At 34.8% G+C, this 22111-nt stretch overlaps 1 protein-coding gene across 1 annotated transcript in view; it reads left to right on the top strand.

Annotated features, from left to right (window-relative positions):
• The first annotated feature begins 3971 nt into the window (after positions 1–3971).
• Positions 3972–22111, top strand: part of LOC127804824 (ABC transporter D family member 1) — an 88339-nt gene continuing 70199 nt past the window's right edge. Inside the window, exons 1-8 of the mRNA XM_052341854.1 lie at positions 3972–4285; positions 5439–5585; positions 9690–9972; positions 13332–13556; positions 16147–16344; positions 16527–16981; positions 17616–17751; positions 17838–17916. Of these exons, the coding sequence (XP_052197814.1) occupies positions 5524–5585; positions 9690–9972; positions 13332–13556; positions 16147–16344; positions 16527–16981; positions 17616–17751; positions 17838–17916 (1438 nt within the window). The 5' untranslated portion in view covers positions 3972–4285; positions 5439–5523. The remainder of the gene's footprint in view (positions 4286–5438; positions 5586–9689; positions 9973–13331; positions 13557–16146; positions 16345–16526; positions 16982–17615; positions 17752–17837; positions 17917–22111) is intronic.

The following is a 22111-nucleotide window of genomic DNA, read 5'->3' as shown; positions in this document are numbered from 1 at the left end:
AAATTTAAAATTTATATTTTATTTTTTTTTCTTTTTAGCGACTGGTCAACCCGTCACTAAAATTTAAATTTTATTCTGTTTTAGCAACAGGTTAACCCGTCACTAAAATTTATTTTTTTTTTCATTTTAGTGACTAGTTTGCCCGTCGTTAAAATTTAAATTTTTTTTTTTTTTAGCGATGGGTTAACTTGTCACTAAAATTTATTTTTTTTTCTTTTTAGTGACTAGTTTGCCCGTCGTTAAAATTTAAATTTTTTTTTTTTTTTAACGATGGGTTAACTTGTCACTAAAATTTAATTTTTTTTTTCTTTTTAGTGATGGTTTTGCAAATTGCTAAAATTTAAATTTTTTTCTTTTCTTTTTAGCAACGAGTTTTTCTGTCGTTAAAATTTAAAATTTATTTTTTTCTTTTAGCGACGGGTTTGCCGGTAGCTAAAATTTAAAATTGATTTAATTTTTTTTCGCAATGGGACCCATCGTTAAAATTTAAATTTGATTTTTTTTTTTTTTTTTAGCAATGGAGCTTCCATCACTAAATTTAGTGACGGGTCTCCCGTTGCTAATTTCGTCGCTAAATTTAGCGACGAATATTTCGTCGCTAATTGGTGACGGAATAACTACTTCACTAAAATTTATTTTTCTTGTAATGACAGCTATCGATACACGAGAGATAAGGCAGTGAGGTAACGAGTCGAAAGCAATAACAAATGATCGTTGGAGGTAACCATGAGAAGATGAGACATGAGAAAGAAGGCAACTAAGGAGAGAGAGAGTAAATTTATAATTGAGTGAAGGATATTTCGATTATTTGTACATATATATAATCCAAAATATAATTCTTTATGTAGAAGTAGCATAGTCCATAATTTATTTCATTCTCTTGTATCTAACTGAAATTAGTCCTTTGTTGCAATAATAATGACTGAAATTAGTCAAAGCTAAGTAAGATCGATCGAGATTTCAACGTACGAAATAAATAGAAAATTTCCATATTCTATGTGATGGAATGTTTAGCGGAAGTAACGTTTTTTCTTGAATTGAATTCGTTGCCGTAACGGAGAAGCAGCATGCATTTATTTTTAGTTGTTGCCACTACAAAAATATATACACTAAGCGTACGTGTGGCAGCCAGCCCCAGTGGAGCATTAAGTTTTGTTAAGATTACCTAATCAATTAATCAACTGTCTGCCTTGTTGGTTAGGAGTTAGCTGATTTGTTATTTCTATTAATTATCTTTTAATTCTGTTGTTTTATTCAGTTGTTATTATAGGATCAATAATAAGATTAGTCGACCTTTCCTTTTTCTATTTCGAAATATTATTCTTTAAACAACAAATTCTCTAGAGTTTTTCAAAGTTCTAGTTATAAGTATGAATGATGAGTATTGTCTCAGTCTCCACATGGCAATCGGGGCTGGTCTAGGGGTGGATTTTATTATTTCTTCTGATGGATCACGTCAGCATTTCTTGTGATTTTTTTTTTTTTAATTTTGAGGAATTATAGAGATTTTTTTAAGGTTTAAAATTTGAATAAATTCGTATCCCTGCTGTTAAACAAAGATAATTAAATTTTTTAAATATAAAAATGCCCTCACATATTTATATATGTTTTCCCCCTCTTGGTCTCTCTGTCACACTTTTTTTTGGGCACTGTAATACCGGCAATAGCATGCTCTCCCTCTCTTTCTCTCTTTATTTCTTAATTAATAATTGAATTGTTGAGGTTTTTTGTTGGCCTTCCTTTGATTAAAACCTAATCATCGTTAGATTCGTGTCACTTACAATAAATGTATTCGTGTCACTTACCATCCATCTCTTTTCGTCACCGTAAATCCAATTTCACCTAATAAGCAATCGTCTTTGGCTAAGTATCTCTATCAACATTTCATTTTTATTTTTCTAAAATAATAGAGAGAGTAAAGAGAGAAGTGAGAGAAAATAATCTTTTTATCTTAATTTTAATTACGCATATGATTTATGTAATTTATCAAGAAAGATCCCTTAAATTTCACTTAATCTCATAAAATGAATATCGGTGTAATTTATTATTATTTTTTTAATTTATGTTGTGATTGTTCGATTAATTGATTCTTTTTTTTTTCTTTTAATGTCGTTTTCGTGTTGGTTTTTATTTTTTTTTTGCCATTTTTCCTTTTTAACATATTCTAACTTTTTTATAATTATAGTAACATATTATATAAAAAATATATAATTATTAGTTCTTGTGACGTACCCCCACATATACATTACCATTTAATCCTAACTTTTTATAAAAAGTAATAATATTTATTTTTAATAAAGATAAACATCGATAATGTGACAATTCATGTAAAAAAAATATGTAAAATAATGATATTTAAATTTTGATTATTGGACACTTTTTTTATCTTTTTTAAATAAATATTTTTTTTACATTAATTATCATATCATCATTATTTATCTTTATTAAAAATAAATATCATTACTGTCTCTCAACTGTCACCGAAAGTAGTTTTCAATAGTTTTTGACAGCTTGTTAATATATTAACTGTACTAGTAAATGTGTTGATGTCTGGATGTACCTTAAGCTTATCACTCACAGTATCAGGTGGCTTCACTCTCATCCATACCTCGTTATACTCTATCCTTAGTTTTTATATTTAATTATCAAATACTATTTTTATAAGAATTATTATAATTAAATAAAATATTTTACAATGAGAACACAGTACCACAGGATATTACTTCAATGGGCAACTCCACAGCCTTCCAGTGTGCCATGACAATTTAAGGATGTAAATGGGGTCCAAATTAATTTTATTTATTTATATACTTATTTTAATAAAATTTTTAAGAAGCCTTATATTTATGTCTTTCATTTTTATATTTATTTATGTCAAGCCTCCTACTAGTCATAATAATAGCATAATAATGATATTATTATCCCTTTTTAACCGTCCAAATTGATATTATTAATAAGTGAAATGTCTAATACGCTGATATAAATATTAAAATTAATGTAATTATTATTATATCAAATATTTCAAACTATTAGATTGGATGATGTTACGTGGATACACATTTTTGTAATACCCTGTATCAAGCGATAGGAAGGTACGGAATAACTTACCTTGATGGATCTACGCGAATTTCTTAGGAGGGTCACCCATTCTTGGACTACCCCACGTCAAATACGCTTAAGTTGGGAGTTTTGTGTCTGCATTCAGCCCAAAATGTATTCAGTTGGTGTTGTTTACTTCCTTACTTATTCTTGATATGCATCGGGTTCGTCTCACATCGGTTGTCCAGAAGACAACCACTGAGGGGCTCATAAGTGCAGTGGGGCTTCTAGCCGTTGAAAGGCGAGAGCTAAAGAATTGACTCGCAGTTGTGGGCCCCATGATGATGACATGATATATGTAATACCCCAAAAGCCTAAAGAAGGGTAGTATATATATCAAGAATAAGTAAAGAAAAAAATAATATCAGTTGAATATCTTTTGGGCTGAATGCAGACAAAGAACTCCTAAATTAAGTATGTTGGAAAAATCCAATAATGAGTGACTTCCCTAAAAAGTTCATATAGGCTCATCAAGGTAAGTTGTCCTGAATCTTCTTATCATTCAATATGAGGTGTTACAAAAATGTGTGTCAACAGATTATTTGCCCAAAGATTCAATATTTAGGGGGTAGGCGATTGATTTATTTAATGTTGTTAATAATAATAATAATAATAAAAGGATTGCTGTGATTTATTTAAAAAAATAAAGATTAATTAAATAAAATTTAAAATTAAAAAATTTATACGTACGTACTTAATAAATAAAATTGAAAGAAAGGACGTAAGGCGATCTACCCTACAGAATTAATAAATATCGAAGTCCCTAGACCGGACGACCCTTTGTTTGGCGGACTCGTCTCTGACCAGACATCGGATTGTTTAGGAAAAATGGATAAATAAGCCAAGAAAAGATGAATAAAAGGCATATATTGCAAAAAATTAACATTCCATTACTTTCTGAAATTTCGCTTCACTCCTTTCTCATCTTCTTCGCTCTCCGCCCCGCCCCCTTTGGTTGGGGTCTGATTTGATGTGATTCCACGCGTGTTTATTTGCTGTGATTATCTAGGGATTCGGCTTGTCCGATTCGGTTCGAATTCAGATTTAAGGTGGCTGTTTGAGGATCTTGGTTGTCAATCGAAGTTGTTCGGTGCTTTCCGAGCTTTTTGTTCCGAGTGGCGCTGGAGAGACGGACACGGAGACGGAGAAGAACAGTGCACCGTTTGGGTTTTCTGCTAGCCATGAGGTGAGTACAGACAGCAGACTTTTTTTTTCCGTTTGATTTTTTTATTTTGGTTGGTGAGAAAACGAATGAGAAATCAGAAACCTTTTCTTTTTGTTTTCGTTTTGTTTTGACGATGAGTCAACCATGCGAAGCATTGATTTTTGTTTCTTGAGGCCTAGTGTTTTCTTTCTTCTTCTCGTTTGCTGATTCTATAGTGAATTATGTGCTGTGTTGCTCAGTGAAAAGAATTATCAAAAGAAGAAGAAAAGTAAAAAATGCTATCTGACGAACTCTGATTTCCTGAACCAATTGCTCGAGCAAATTGTCATACTCTGATCATGTTTGCCAGTTTTTGGTCTGATTCAGTTTCTCTTGCTCTCCTTCACGTTGGTCATTTTCCTAAATTGCTAGGTGAAGTTAATTTTGAGAATCATAAGCCCAAGCCATATATTACGGATTTCTAAGAACACACATTTTGGGATTAGATCAGGACAATTTTTTATGCCTAAAATCTAGGAAGCATGGATACACTATTTTGAATGCCTTATCGATGTTTGGCACATTGGACATAGATATGCTTTCGACACACCAGATGATGCCTTCGTATTTTTATTGTTATTTTTGGTTTCAAACATGTCATAGGCATGTGTCCATAGGTTGGACATGACAAGGACATAGTGGGACATTGAATAAATTTTACAGATAGTTTGGCTAAAATCTGTAAAGACCACCCGTGTGTGGGTGAGTAATAAAAAGCACAAATTTGAGCCCTAAATAAGATCTAATTGGATGTTACAGCTGAACATAACGTGATCAGGCATCTTAGTTTAATGCAGCTGGTTAAATGAAGAACTATAACTCAGTAATGTCATTTGGATGGTTCACATTGTGGAAAATTTCATCTACTAGTTTTCTAATCCTTAACTTCTAACTTCTATGTCGTATGTATTTGGGTGAATGTCTGATGATTTTATAAATAGGTTCAGCAACTTTTGTGTGATAGAGATGAAAATGCTGTATTAATAGAGAGAATCTCTATTTGAATTGTAGTAATTTGATTCCTCTTTTAACTTTCTTTAAGTGGTATGCCATTTGCACTGATGTAGTTCTAGTTTATACCATTTGTCTTGTTGTGGAGTAATCATGTGTAATTGTTTTTTGTGGAATTAATTAGTCTGTCAGATTTGTTTCTTCGGAAACTGAGAGAGAGAAGTCATTTCCGTTACTGATACTTGGTTGGGGAAGCCTCATCTTCAGTCATGCCTTCTCTTCAGCTACTGCAGTTAACTGAACATGGTCGTAGCCTTTTGGACTCGAGGAGGTAGACCATTCTATTCTTTTTGTTATGATTAATGATGCATCTGGATTTACCATGACATTTGCAAACCATCTTTCAAGTCATGGCATTCCATGTTTATATATGTTTTAAGGCTTTTACTTATCAATAATCAATATATATATATATATATATATAATATGCTTAATGCATTCATTGTGTACTGTCTTTGCATGGTTTGATTATTGTTAACTTCCAATATAAGTTGACTTCGTTACTGCTTATTTTTATAGACATCAGCTATTGGTGCAACTGATTGTGTCTATACAACCATTCAATATTCATTTGTCAAAATTTTCTGATCAAATGTCTAAGTGACTGTTATGCTTGGGTGCATGAGTTGTGTTTGGATGTGTAGAGTGGCAGGCAATTACTGGTGTATGGATGTATTGTGGTCAGCAACAAAGCCAAATAATTGTACTGTTGTTTAAATGTGGATAATTTTTCCAACATACATGGCAATTTCACAAAGAAATGGCTTATTATATGCCTTTCATCACAAGCAAGCATTAATCTCTCTACCTCTCTTGCTACAAACTTCTTCTATTCCATCCACCCTTCTCACACTTGTGTCATTGGTCTTGTCCCTGAATCTTCAAATCATTTTAATCATGTCTAGTGCATCTTATCTTCAACAGATGCCACTCAATCTTTATAATGAATAACATTAATTTATAATTCTGTCTTTTCTTGTGGATCACACATCCTTCGTAATATTCTCATCTTAATTATATCAGTATTATGCATGTTTTGTGCTTAAATGTCCAACTTTCCATGCCACATAACAATAGAAACTCCCTTTTAGCTTTAATAGAGATTTTATGATTGCATAAAATAATGGATACACTTCTCCATTTAATCATTTTAATTTATTTTTTGAGTAACATCTTTAGTAATCCCTTTAATAATTGATCCAATATATCTAAATTGACTTTTTTTTTTAGAAATAACTTTACATTCAAGTCTTTCCAACATATGATCAACTCTTCTATTTCTATTAAACTTACATTTGATATATTCTGTTCAAAATTCCATAGTATAGCTCATTAGCTCGATCCTTTTGTAATTTTCATATCTTTGAATATCTCCATTATTCTTGTAAATGGGTACTAGAGTGTTCTTTCTCTACTCCTCAGGTATCCTTCTCAATTTAAGGATCATGGGTACTAGAGTGTTGAATAATTTTGTTAATCATAAAATACCTTCTTCTACTATGCCTTTTCATGCTTTTGTCGAGAGATTATATAGTTCACCTCCTTTACAATTCTTTTTGTTTTTTACAGCTAGCTTTACTTCATTTGAGCAAATGCCTATAGATTATTTAATTCTTATCTTCTGATGGGGGGTGAGATAAAGAGTATTTTAGAAGATCTTTTAGATTATATTATTGATATATTTTTTTATTTGTTTTGCAATAACTTTGCTTATTTCTTTCCTTAGTAGTTTTAGGAAGTTTACATTTCCATTCTGTCGAGGATGGCTTCCAGTTGGTGGCAATGGGGCTTTAATCATTGCTGGTTTTAGCAAAAGAGAGGGAAAGACAAAGATGAGCCATGGGGTCAAAGACAAAGAGGGGGGGATAGAGATGGTGATTCACAGAGGTGGTTTGCTGCAAAATTGGTGCTGGAGGGGTGGTTCACGGCGGTGTTTGGTTGCCATTCGTAGAGAAGAAAAGGAGAGACCAGAAAAGGTGGTGGCAACGTGCAGTTCATGTTGAGGAAACCAACCTTGCTTTCAATCACTGGAAACCCATCACTGCTGGTGCTGTGATGGGTTTCGCCTCTTCCCCCCCCCCCCCCTCTCTCTCTCTCTCTAATCTTCTTCACTGCTGTCATTAATAGCCTTTGTTGTGGCTACTTGGGGTAGACGAAAGGATTCACCAAATCTGGAATCCATTTCAATTGCTGGGACTGCATGACTACCGACGTCTCTCTCTCTCTCTCTCGTATTGTTCACTGCTGCCAAAATCGAATGCCTCCATTGCTGTTACTTGGGGAAGATGAAAGTTTCACCATATTTAGAATGCATTTCAATTGTTGTACCCCGTTGCTGTTGGCGATGGGTTTTGCCTCTCTCTCATCTTCTTTACCATCACCATCTAAGACCTCTGCTGACCGCCAAGGTTCTATCTCTGATTATGTTTCTATATCTTTCATTGATACCAACAATAGCCAGAATCCGACTGCTGCCACCTGGAGTCTCGCTGTGAGTTGCTGTTGTCATTGCCTATTCTTGCCACCGACAGAAAGAGGTCCATCGGAGAAGATAAATGTTGGTCACCATCGGAGAAAATGATCTTTGTGTTGGCTTTCATATTTTTTTCAATTTCATATTTTTTTTGATGAATAATTTATTATTTTTTTTATTAGAGAAAAGGATTAAAATTGAAGGTAAGGATTTAATTAACACGTTACTGCTAAAAACTAACAAAGGGGGTGCCTGAACAAAAAAATATAAACCATAACATAAGGATCTCTAGAGGCATTTTGAAATCACAAGGGGTCTCTGAGCGGATGATCCAAATCACAGGGGACCTGGGTGCAATTCATCCAAATCCAAAATAGCTTTTCCCTAATTATGTATTTCTCTAAAATCATCCACTCCTTGCCATCTCTATATATTCATTCATTGAACTATCCATGCGATGATTTAAGTCACTTCCTATTAATGGTATTCTTACCTCTAGGAATTCCTTGCACCAACACCTCTAAAGTCTCCTAAAATTTTGCCCTTTATCTCTTCTTGCAATCCAACTCGTGGTGTGTTATGTACTGATATTATACAAAATCACTTTTCCTAGAATAATTTTACCTACAATAATCTTGTGTCACAACCTCTTCATATCGAATACCTCTTCCTTTAAAAAATCTTATCAATATTTATTCCCATTCCATTCCTCATGGGATCTTTTTCTACCAAAGTTTATATCCTGACTCAGCTAGCAATTTAGCCTTCTCCCCAACCTATCTCATCTCTTGAGGAGTTAGAAAGTTAATGAATGAAGAAGTGTTTATATTTCTGGTTACATACTTTTGAGTATGTTAATAGCATATTGATAGAATATTTTAGTTGTGGTTGTGACCAACCATATTCATTTTCGTGTGAAGTTGTTTCATCTCTTATTGTTGTGAGAGGATAATGGGTGGGATCTTCAGACATTTAGGGCAGTTAATGTCAGATCCAAGGAACAAAATATTGTTTCTCTTCTTTGAAATGCCTAAACATTTCCATTTCTTGTGGGGCCAACATGAAATGATTGCGGGAAAAAAGAAAATTCCAGAGTGTCCAGAGACATATAACTAAAGTTGCTGAAACTGTTGAAACTTTAGAAAACATTTCCAAAGCAATAATTGTTTGGATACTTCATGAGGAATATCTAACAACATTAATTTTTATTTATATTTTCTTATTAAGATAAAGAACAGAAAGAAAATTGGAGTTGATTTTAAAGTAGACAGAGTTAAAGAATATGGGCATAATTGAAGACCCATCTTCTCTTACTTTAGTTCTGTAGGTACCTCCTCTTAGTAATTGGTCCATACTTGTTCTCACTGTCATGTGAGACCTTGCATTTTTATGAGCCTATTTGTCTAATTAATATTTAAAACTTCTATTAAACCTTAGTGGCATGCAATGAAGAGTTCTGCTTCCACTGCTTCCATTACTGATTAGATGTGTGATTTCCAAGGAAGTAGTTTGTGTTACCAGCAGCCACTTGGACTGCAACTCTTTTAACTTCATGCTATTTAGTGATAGTTTTACTGCCTAAGGAAATTTATAATATGAGGAATTTGGTGCATGCCAGAGAAATGGCTTTTCCAAGGACTCTTCTTATTTTTGGCTGGGAAGTTGGAAAAGTTGGCAGGTTTTGATAAATTTGCAACTGAAACTTTTTTTAGATTGAGAATGGTCCTTTATATCAACTATATAATTTATGGCTTTGAAACTGTCCTTCTCTGTTATTCCTTCTCTATGTGGGCATATGATCCTTTTGTTTTCATACTGTGCGTATTGTCCACTTCCCATCTCAGTAGTGGACTAATAGAATCTTTTTCTTTACCCTTTCCCTTTCCTTTTGTTTCCCTACAGGAAAACCTTACTGATTGCTACTGGGGTCATAGTTGGTGGTGGGACTGCTGCATATTTCCAGTCCCGATATTTGCGTAAAACACCTGATTCTTTTGGCCATTACAATGGACTCAGTGATGATAAAGAACAACTAGAGAAGGTAGATGGTGATGAAAATATTGTAAAGAAAAGTAGGCAAAAAAAGAAAGGTGGACTGAAGTCACTTCAGGTTTTAGCTGCAATTCTTCTGTCTCGTATGGAACGAACTGGTGCAAGGGACCTTCTTGGTTTAGTGGCCACAGTGGTAAGCCTTTTTTCACCAGCCTGATTTTTGTGGTTTAAATATGCTGTATTTTATTAACAACCATACTATATGGATGACTTTTGATATGCTGTCCTATTTTTCTGCTGATTCTTATTTTGTGAACAGAGAGTGAAATCACTCTATTTGTGTTGTTGTTCAGACACACATTTGGATGCAGATTTTGTGAGAAGACAATTGACAAACATAAAAAATGTGTATATGCTTCTTGACAAGTTACATGATGTTATGGGCTGCTTACTGAGAAGCCAGTGATCAGCTGTTGTAGAAGAAGGATTAAACAACAGAAAAAGAGGAGAAAAGATGATATCCAGAGCAGAGGGGAAATGGAAGAAAGAGAAAAAGAATTGAATTCATTCACTAACTTCCTTGAATATAAGATCTGCCTTTTATATATTTCTTTCTAAGGTGTGAATGACAATCAACTAACTGAAAAACTAACATACCTACTTGTGAGAAGTTAGAGGTAGAACTCCAACCTGAAAAGCCAGCTTAATAGGTGGAGGGATCCTCCTCCTTATATATAGCCCAGGTCTCCCTTGCTGAGGTGATGTGGGATTCTTACACTCCCCCCCCCCCCGGTCGAAGCTTCTCCAGTAATTGATACATGCTCAGGTGATCGGGCAGGGTACTGGTCCATGATCACGACTGAGAGTAGTCCCCCAGCTAAGGGTTGACTCTGATACCATGTGAGAAGTCAGAGGTAGAACTCCAACCTGAAAAGCCAGCTTAACAAGTGGAGTGATCCTCCTCTTTATATATAGCCTAAGTCTCCTTTGCTGGGGCAATGTGAGATTCTCACACAAGTATTCAACTAACGTAACAGCAATTCAACTGCCGTTACAAGTGGCAACATCTTAATCATCTAAAGCGTGACATCCCCCCCTATGGGTTGTGTGATTGGCCATGAACCCTAAACCAGGACTTAAAAAGTTCATGAAGCCTGTACATTCATCCAATTTATCATCAAAGAAGATAACCCATATTCACAATTGAAATAACTAAAACAATATTCTACTAAAATCCTAGGAGTTTCACATAATCTAAATAGCTGACAATAACTGAAAAACGAACTAGCCTAATTGATACCCACTTGTGAATCCTTTGGTTCGAGTCCATAACTAGCCCAATTAATCCAGTCACTTGAAAAATGTTGGGAACAGTGGTAAGCTTAAAGGCCAGTGGAGGTTACCTTGCATTTAGATCTGTTTCAATGTAAAGATTTTGATACATATAATAAACAAAATTTCAGCTTCAAAGATTCACCAAGATTTCCCATGCAACTACATGTATCAACAAAAGATTCAATTCATGCTGCATCACACAACGTATTTATCAAAATTTCCATAGTGTAAATAAATCATCATCTCAACAAATATTTCCATGGCAACAAAGCCTCGATTCATTGATGCAAGAGGGGACCCAGTAGTCTTTCTAGTTCTAGCTAATAACTAGCTAGTACCCTTATCTTCCTAGGGTCCATCAATGTACAAGGTAACTTGGTACTCTTCCTGGATCTAACTAATACCTCTTTCTTCCTGGATTCACTATACACAAGGTAATCTAGTACTCTTCCTGGATCTAGCCAGTACCCCTTTCTTCTATGGTTTACCAATTTACGAAGTTTCACAACATTGGATTCCCATATGCCACATTTACAAACTTCTCTTCATACTTTTCAAAGTAATTTCACAATTCCACATTTTCAATTTAATTTCAAACAACAACTCATGTATATATCAAGTAACAGAATTGAGAATTTATATCACGTCAAAATAATTTTCCAAACATGCATGGGAATAATTTTCAAAACATACTAGTGCAAAAATAACCACTCCCCTAGTTTTGAAATAAAAGTAATCCCCAATAATATCCACAAGGTATAATCCACATTTATCTCAGAACTCAGATCTCTTTGCCGATAATCTGGTACATGCCCTGCTTCTTCTCTCCTTTATCCCACTTTATTGGCTCCTGAATTTGTGATGGTTTGGTTCGTCTAGACATGCTTTTATAGCCATCTGAGAGTTATCTAATCCTTTTCAAATTGGGATTGAACTCCTTTGTTTCCAAGTGATAATTGTAATCCTCGTGAAGGTCTCTAGCTAATGTATGTATATCTTCCTTCTGATTTATCTTCTTTAATCTGCAATTAACTGCAATTCCAACTCTTCCAAGAACCTTCTATGGGTTATTATTATCTTGAAATCAATGGTTAATGCCCATAATCCAATTTTGTCTTTAGCAAATTCTGAGCTTAATCCTAATCTGACAAGAACTATAATATTCTATCTCCTGTTGCACCCAGTTATCATCAACTAATTTTCCTAACTGTGATAATTCATATCAGCTAAATCTCCAGATTTCTAAGACTTAAATTTATTCATTATCAGTTTGATTTCTATTATCTATATTATATTTATTATTATTATTATTTTTTTCTGGAATTTAGGTGTTACATAATGCCTCTTCTCCTTAATATCACAGAAGCTATCTTGATTCCAGCTCATCTATCCACATTTTCTCCTACTCTAACTCAATTGAAGCTTGCTCATATCTGGCTCAGATCTCCCTCTTTCCTTGCACCGGTCTTTCCTTTAGTATGTTTTTAAACCCCTGCTCCATTGCAGCTTGTTCTTCCAGATCAATAGCTTTCTTCTAACTATAGGTCCATCTGTACCTCTTCTTCCTCCATTAGTTCATTTGTCAACCCAAATATCTCTGAGGCATCCCCCTTTCCCACCTCAGTCTTTGTTTTGGAATAATATTTGGATGCTTTCTTTCAGCTTGGTTATCAATTTCTGTCTTCCATCAACTCCAACTGACCATCAGTCTTCTTGTTTTCTTGCATTTGTATATCACATGATCTACAATGTCAAACATGCTGGTGAGAGCTTGTCTTTTCTTGAAGAATACCTGACATATTGCATGATACTGTTACTTATTCTTGGAAAAGAACAATTCTTTATGACAGTACCAACAACAGAGGTGCATGGTAGTACAGTCCCACCACAAAGGCTTAGGCCTATACTTGTATAGTCATATTCTATTCTAATAAAAAGTCAACAAATGATGAAAAACAAAAAGGGTGAGACCCTTCATTTTACTCTCAATCAGGAAAGGCCTATATTTGTTTTATTTTCTGTTTATTTTTAGTCATAATAGCTCATATTGGAGTCTGTTTTATTTGTTTTTTGGAATTGTCATTTTGTTTTTTAACCAAACTTGAACTTAATTAATCCTTCATTTTATTCTTCTTACATTGAAAAGATCAGAGTTAGAAGCATGGTATGGAATGGTTGCTATCTGTATTGACATATGTTTATGTGTCTATTTTGCAGATCTTGAGAACTGCTTTAAGTAATAGATTAGCAAAAGTGCAAGGGTTTCTATTCCGTGCTGCTTTTCTTCGACGTGTACCGACCTTTTCCCGTCTGATTTTGGAGAATCTGTTACTATGTTTCCTTCAATCAACCTTGCATTCTACATCAAAGTACATAACTGGAACTTTGAGTCTGCGATTCAGAAAGATATTAACCAAACTTATCCATGCACAGTATTTTCAGGTAGTTATTGACACAATTACAAACAACCATCAATCTTTCACTAACCATTGTGTCACAAGCTGCGACCGAGATGCCCTATTTAATTTCTTTTTTTATCTTGCTGTCAATTTTATTTCATTTTACTGCTGATATTTCTTGCTATTGTAATTTTGTTATTTCATTTCCTAGTTGTAATTATGTTGTCAGATTGTTAGCCTAGGGGGGCCCACGGGTGAGGGCTAGAATAGGACAAATGCGGTTGTTATAACCGCCTGACGGGTATGATCTGCTGCGGCAGCTCCCTTGCTAAGAGTGTATATACTCTTCAAGGCACACTTGGAGGGGATGATCGATTATCTAAAAGAACAATTTGAATTCTCTCTCGATTTCTTTCAGTTCTTTTCTCTTCCTCTGTTCTCTTTCTTCCTATTCTTCTCTAAATTTCCCTTGATCTTTCTCTGTTGCTATTATCTGGTTCTCACCGAACCAGAAAAGTAATTATTGTCACCGCCCAGCAGTGACACATTGTTTCCTTATTTTAATGTCTTTGACAGTAAGTTTACTCCTTTGTGATTGGAAGGTCATGGGTCAAGTTGTGGGAACAACCACTTTGCAAAAAAGCAAGGGTAAGGTTGTGTACAAAAACAAACCTCCCTTGACCTTCACAAAGCAAGGGGCCTTGTGCACTGAGCCTTTTTTCTAATTAGTTGGATCAAATGTTTCTTTTACTCATCAAATACTTGTTTTCTAGTTCAATTGTTTTCCCCTTGCTTGCAGTTTGTATATATAACATTGCTGTTTAGGTGCAATAATTTCCCTATACAAGTTATCTTATGCTGTTTGTGGTTAATTAGTGTTTGCTCGTCTGTATGGAAAATGAAACCTTATTCTCTGTATCATGAGCTTTCCCTTTGCAGAAGGTTGTTATGCAAGCATTGTTGCTCGATTTTCCTCCGATATTACACTCCAATTGCTAAGTGTCTTCGTCATGGTTTCACAAAGTGTTACTCTTTGACTTACTTATTAATTCCTTGCCCTCTTTGTTATGCCTTTAAACATGCGCTTGGTGAACCCCTCAAGGCTTAAAATTATTGTTATGCATGGTGGTTTGATCCATCTTTTAATTTGAATATATCAAGATAATGCTTTTATATTTTGAATTTTCTTTTGAAAACATCTGGTAACAGTGCTTGCAGTGACTTAACTTCTTTACCTAAATGAATAGATTGTCCTTTGCCTGACTGACTTGTGGTGCATGTGTTATATGTACACAGAGCATCTAGTTGAACAATATGTGAATTTCTGAATTGGTTTGGTGAGGTTTAGAACGTTATCTTAGCCTTCTAAATGTTGTACATATTTGTTTTCACAATTTATCTCCCTATCTACCAAGCTAGATGAAGGGCAGTTGTTGTGATTAAGGAAAATATTAACAAGGTAGGAAGCATTGTAGTGATTAACATTCAAGGTTTTCATGTTAACTGATCTTTTAGAAATTTCATTGTTTCTTGTGAATGTCCTAATTTTTTCCTTTTCTATCTTGCACTCAAAAGAAAAGGGAGATACGCGCGCGTGTGTGTGTGTGTGTGTTTGGGGGGGGGGGGGGGGATGCTTAATATTTGAATATGTATTTCTTCTATTCTTGTTTGAAACTCTTTTGCTGGCCTGTATTGTAACTCAAAGATCAAGTCCTTCCAAGAAAGACATGTTCATATATTTTAGATCAATTATCCAAAAAGATGGAGAAATTAATATGTTACCCATGGAATTAAGGTAGGGTGGTTAACTTGGAAAAATGCGTCCGACATTTTATGTGATAGTAATATTTCATTAAAGCTTAAAGGAAACTTTTATAAGATGGCTATAAGACCTATTTTGTTGTATGGCACAAATGTTGGGCAAGCCAATATATGCAAAATATGAGTGTAATGGAGATGAGAATGTTATGACGGATATGTGGCCATACAAGAAAGATAAAATTAGAAATGAGATTATTTGTAATAAGATTAGAGTAGCTCTTATTGAAGATAAGATGCGTGAAACACAATTAATATGGTTTGATTATGTGAGAAGATGACTAATAGAGGCTCTTGTGAAGAGAGTTGATAGAATGGAACAAAACTTCTATAATAGAGGTAGAGAAAGACCAAGAAAACTTGGTGAGAGAGTTTTTACGAGTTATGAGTGCATTACAGATAGATAGAAATAACTAGAGAGCTAGAATTCTTGTAGCCCACCTATATAGTTGGATTAAGGCTTTAAATGTTGTTGTTACTTGTGGTTTACATAAGCATTTCTCTTGTATCATCCTAATGCTAATGCCTTTATTGCTCCCCTCTTCGGTCTTTTTTTTCTTATTTTGATCCTTTGATGGGGATCATACAATTTATGATTTACTGAAATTCTTTTAAAATGAAATACTGAAATTGAAACTGTAAAGGTAATATTATTTTCTTTATGCTACTGTGGATTTTTACCTAGTAAGGCGGTCAATGTTTTATTTTGTTTATTGACATGTTACCTATAATCTGGCAAACAGATTTCTTTTTGTTTGATCCTGATGAATGGATTGGCTTTCTTTATTGTTGATTAATCTCTTATCTGATTGTAGAACATGGTATACTATAAAATATCACATGTTGACGGGCGGATAACTAATCCTGAACAACGGATTGCAAGTGATGTAACAAGGTTCTGTTCAGAGTTGAGTGACCTTGTATTGGAGGATCTCATAGCAGTTACTGATGGTCTGCTCTATACTTGGCGTCTGTGTTCATATGCAAGCCCAAAATATGTTTTCTGGGTGTTGGTAAATCTTCATCCTTGGATTGCTTTAACTAGTCAAATTGATTTCTTGGCTTGATATTAGATATGTCTGTATAAGCAGTTTCAGGCATTGAGTTCCTCCTACTAAAGGACTTTTGGGCTTAACATCCTGATTTTATTTCACTTAGTAATTTGTCATCTCAAAATTATGATGTTTTCTTCCAGGCTTATGTATTAGTAGCAGGGACTGTGATCAGAAACTTCTCTCCTGCATTTGGTAAGCTAACATCTAAGGAACAACAATTGGAAGGTGAGTATCGGCAGGTTCACTCACGATTAAGGACTCATGCAGAGAGCATAGCATTTTATGGTGGTGAAACTAGAGAAGAATCTCATATTCAGGAGAAGTTTAGGACCCTTGTTCAGCATATGAATGTTGTTCTTCATGACCATTGGTGGTTTGGCATGATCCAAGATTTCTTTTTAAAGTATCTTGGTGCTACGGTTGCTGTTGTCTTGATTATTGAGCCCTTCTTTTCTGGTAATCTAAGACCTGATGCTTCAACGATAGGACGGGCAGAAATGTTGAGCAATCTGAGATACCATACTAGTGTCATAATATCTCTATTCCAGTCCCTGGGCACTCTTTCTGCTAGTTCAAGGCGGCTTAATAAACTTAGGTATTACTTGATTTATTTCTTGTTCCAACATTTTAGGGTAAAACACCACAGAAGCAGAATAATCTAAAGTAGTGAATTCTTTGTTTGCATCACCAAATATTTGAACATTTGGCATATTGTACAATTAGAAGAAGTGGCTTGGCATGGTGGTAAGCTTGCTTCATACTAGCCTGGCTTTATGAATTAAAACATATAGAAGCATCAAACGAACAGCCTCTTTCACAGGTGAGAATAAGTCTGCACGTGTTTAACCTTCCCTAGACAAGGCAAATCCTGAAGTGGTAAGAGTCTCATGCATTATTCTGTCCTTTTTTGTTCTGTCTTTCCCTTTTATATACAATGCTGAATACCTCTAGTTAGGTGCTTTTGACTGGTTTACTGGGCACAGTTGTTCGTATGGACACGAATCTCCATGGTTCTGACTCTCTCTCACACTGATTTTGATTTATGTGGACTCTAGCATTGTGGTGCTATATTTTTGACATTTTCATTGCTTTACTGCTATAGGTTCGTGTGAGACGCAGTTAATAATTTGATGTTGGGGTTTAAAGGCATCAGGACATAGTGGAAAGAATTTAGCATTTTGAATAATGTTTTTTTGGTGCCTTGCTTTATGTGCATTGATCGTATGCAGTGGCTATGCTGATCGTATTCATGAGCTGATGACTGTATCAAGGGAGCTTAGTGTTCAAGAAACATCTTCTCTGCGTAGAAATGGGAGTAGGAATTATGTTAGTGAAGCAAATTACATTGAATTTGATAATGTCAAGGTACCTGAACAAGTACTGGGGATACTTCCCTGTTTTCAGAGTGTTTTATTTGTTATTCCTGCTCTTATGGATTTGTTGTCTTCCAGGTTGTTACTCCAACTGGTAATGTTTTGGTGGAGGATTTGACTCTAAGGGTTGAATCAGGATCTAATCTATTAATTACAGGTAATCTCTTATACTTAATTATCTATTATTTACTTGTTTTTCATTAATGCTTTGTTGTTTTATTCCTCTTTGGATAAGAACAGAAGATATCTTTTAGGATTTTATGATATCCATTTCTTCATTGTAGGCTCTGTATGTTGTGAGAGTGTGTCTGTTTGGTATGTCACTTGTGGTTGAGCTTATTTTGTTATTCTTGAATATGAATTGTGCTATTACTATGAGCAGGAATGTCTGAAACTGCTGTTTGGTCCATTAGGGATCAAGACCTTGTGGTTCATGTACTATAAGAAAGTCAATAGATGAATCTTGTTGCGTCATTCCTCTTGACCTAAGGGTAATAATTTTATTCCAAACCCAAGCTTATGTGTGTTTCCTCTTATGAACTCAATCCCCATTAAGTTTTTGGCATTGCCATCAATATGGACTGCGCTACTCTTCCTGACTATATAGTTATGGTATTTAAGCTATTATTTAACTGATTTTCCTTCTATTATATATGAAGAAGTCGTTCATTTCTAATCCTGTGTGTCCCTGTTTTGCCACAAATATACTTAAGGATCATCATCTCATGTACAGATTTTTACTAACGCTTCTCTTGTGTGGCCAACATTTTTTTCAAAAATTGTTTGTGTCTTCCTTTTATTCTAGTTTGCTTGAGTTTACCACACAACACTCCCTAAGTGTTCCTCTTATTAATCCAGCATACCTCAATTCTATGATAGTTTCATTATTAATATCCCCTCATGTATAATCAAATCCAGGACGATCATTCTTCACTGATGGGTATTTGGCTTTTAATTGTAACTACTCACATCTACTCCCTTCTTCATCTTTTTTGGTTTTACTAAATCACATTCCATGTATTTATAATTTTAGATTTATATTTAATACTTCTTATATTAAACCCCCATAATTTTAGAACTTCTTCCCAAAGTTCTTCTTTAACATTTATACTTTATTTTATATTAAAACAATAACAATAAAAAAAATGAAAAGAACATATATAAGCATGAGGTGGTAGCATTATCTTCTTTATCAAACATATTTTGCTATAAATGCAAGAAAAATGCACCAGGTAGACTTTGATGATGGTCACTGCATTTACAATCTTTATGGGTGAATTATACTGAGTGGGTGGAGACCACAACTTTTGCTATCTAGTGCTCAATGGACTGTTTGCCTAGTGTCTACGCCAGATATATCTCCTCTACAACTACAATAACAACATACCAATCCTTTATTCCACTATGTGGGTTGTTGAATTATTAAACACCATCTTATCTAAAAGTTTAAGTTGTTAGATAAATGGTTAACGTGTCTTTTTATATTGTAATATTTACTCTCAACATGCACCCTCACATGTGATTAGGATTCATTGCGTAACTGGTGCAAACAAGTGTTGTGGAAGTATTAAGTGTTTTTGTATTGTTGTTCTTGCTGTGCTTAATTTGTTTCTATTGTATTACTTTGCATTACTGTTCGATAACTTAAAGTTAGTTAGGCGCTGTCTATTAATAAGAGTGCTAGCTGTATGTATAAATAGCTATGCCTCTTATTTGATTGTATGATTTTCTTTGATACTTTGGATAATAAAGTTACCGAGAGACTTCTTCTTCTTCCTCTCATTTTCTTGTTCTTTTTGTGCCCTAGAATTTCATTACATGGTATCAGAGCATGTGCTAATAAAGTGAGCCCCATTTCAGCAATGTGTCTATGTTTTCTTTCAGCCACACCATTTTGTTGGTGTGTATATGGACAAGTAAATCTAGGTTGAATGCCTTGGCTTTGAAGGTAAGGTAAGAAGGCTTTAAATTCACCCCCATTATCAGTTTGTAAAGCCCTAAGTTTTGAATTATACTACAGTTCAACAAACTTGTGGAAAGTAACAAAAACAGATAGGGCATCAGACTTCAGTTTCAAAGGATATAGCCACGGGTACCTAGTGTAGGCATCCATAAAAACAATGTAATATCAAAAACCTTCTGTGGACAAAACAGGAGAAGGCCCCCACAAATCAGAATAGACCAATTCTAATAGTTTTGTAGCCTTAATTTCACAATCAGCAAAAGGAAGCTGATGTAGTTTACCAAGCTTACATGAGTCACAAAAGGATAGATCAGATTTTGAAAAAGGAACACGAACTTTATTCAATACTGCTTTCAGTACACTTGATGATGGATGCCCTAGTTTGGCATGCCATTGTAAACTAGCATTATTACATTGAGCTATTCTAGCATTAGGAGACTGCTCATGAACAAATGAGCTATGTTTATTACAACAAGAACCAGCTGAGTTGTTTGACAACAAATGGATACTTGAAGTTTTTGAAAATTTTGATTGGATTGGAATACTGGAAGCAGCATGAGCAAATGCTGGTGACAGCTGATAGAGTCCATCTCTAAGACCTCCCTGAAGTAAGCACTTTCTCGGAATCCTTGTCCTTAATCAAACAAGAAGTAGCATGAAATTCAGCAATAACATTGTGATCACGAGTAAGTTGTGATATACTAATTAAGTTCTTTTTCATGCTAGGAGCATGCAAAACATTAGGCAAATAGAGAATAGAAGCAGGCTGCTGATGTGTATATAAATTGCTATAACCAACATGTGAGATAGGTAGAGTCTTACCATTTCCTATGGCCACTTTATCATCCCCAGTGTAAGGAGTGTGAATGGAAAGATTACCAAGGTTAGATGTGATATGATTTGTTGCACTAGAGTCAACAAACCAAGCAGGATCTGCAACAGAAGCTGAAGATTGGGACATATTATCAGGTTGTGGAGGAAAATTGCTATAGTAAGCACTTGGAACTGGCTGAGGAAAATTGCTATAGTAAGCACTTGGAACTGGCTGAGGAAAATTGCTATAGCAAGCACTTGGAACTGGCTGAGGAAAATTGCTATAGCAAGCACTTGGAACTGATCCTAAATTATTCATGTAGGCTCCATTAGAACCACTATAGGTAGCCATGTATGCCTTGGATTTTGACTAACCATCACCATTATTAAATTGACCAAACCCTGGATTAATGATTCTCTGAAAATTTCTGTCAAATCTATGGTAACATTTGTCGGCAAAGTGCCCTGGTTGCTGCAAAGCTGACAATAAATTCTTCTATTAGAAGATCTACCTCGTCCTCTTCCTCCTCTATTAATAAAACTTCCTCCTCTAGTCATGTAACCTCCTCTATTAGCAACAAATTCACCTGATCTAGTTCTTGTTGACTGTGCCATATTAATTGTCATGCTAGGGGATTTTTGTAACTCTGAATCAAAAGTGGAAGCAACCAATGGCAAATTCTTAGATAACAACCTTTGTTCATGCATTAACAACAAGTATTGCACCTTTTCTATATTTATCTCATCCATTTGATATGTTATCAAACTGACAACGGTTTCATAGTCATGATTAAGTCCGTTTATAATAGCAAGAAGCAATTCCTTATCATCTAGAGGTTCTCCGATTGTTGCTAACGAATGGCCTATGTTCTTAATCTTCAAGACATAATCATTCACTGACAACGCACCTTTCTTAAGAGACCTTAGCTGTTGTTTTAACTGGAATGACTTAGCAATTGTTTGGTGCGAATAAAGACTTTCTAAGGAATTCCATACCTTAGCAGATGATTCTGAATGGATCACCTGTGCAAGAACTTCTTGGTCAATTGTAGAAAATAGCCACCCGAGCAACAATTGATCTGACCGCATTCAGGCCAGATAATCGGGATTGATCACATCAGCAATTGCATCATCAGTTGACGCTATATCTGAATTTGACAGATACTTTGATGGCGGTGGTTTTTTTTTTAACGAATGGCACAAGATCAAATGCACGAACAGTTGCAAGGATTTGTGCTTTCCAAAAGATATAATTGCTTGAGTCGAGCTTAATTGGAATGAAACTAAATGCTTTAGCCACTGCAGAAAAATCAAATTGCGAGGCTATTGAAGAAGAGGAATTACAAGGAGACGAAGAGGAGTTCGAATTGCAGGCCATTAAAGTTTTGGGTAGAAGCATTTCTCACTGCAGTTCATACCATAAATATCTTACCTTCTTCTCCTCTCAGGTTTCAAACTCCATTTGAACTGCTATATCACAAGTCACCAAACTATTTATTGCTGCAACCTTTTGGTTGTGTTTGTTTTCCTTACCTTAGACCCTATAATAAGCACAAATTTGATTTTCATACATCTA

The sequence above is a fragment of the Diospyros lotus genome, chromosome 6 (assembly GCF_014633365.1).
Source record: "Diospyros lotus cultivar Yz01 chromosome 6, ASM1463336v1, whole genome shotgun sequence".
Classification (NCBI taxonomy): domain Eukaryota; kingdom Viridiplantae; phylum Streptophyta; class Magnoliopsida; order Ericales; family Ebenaceae; genus Diospyros; species Diospyros lotus.
This window is presented reverse-complemented; position numbering and strand designations above follow the sequence as displayed.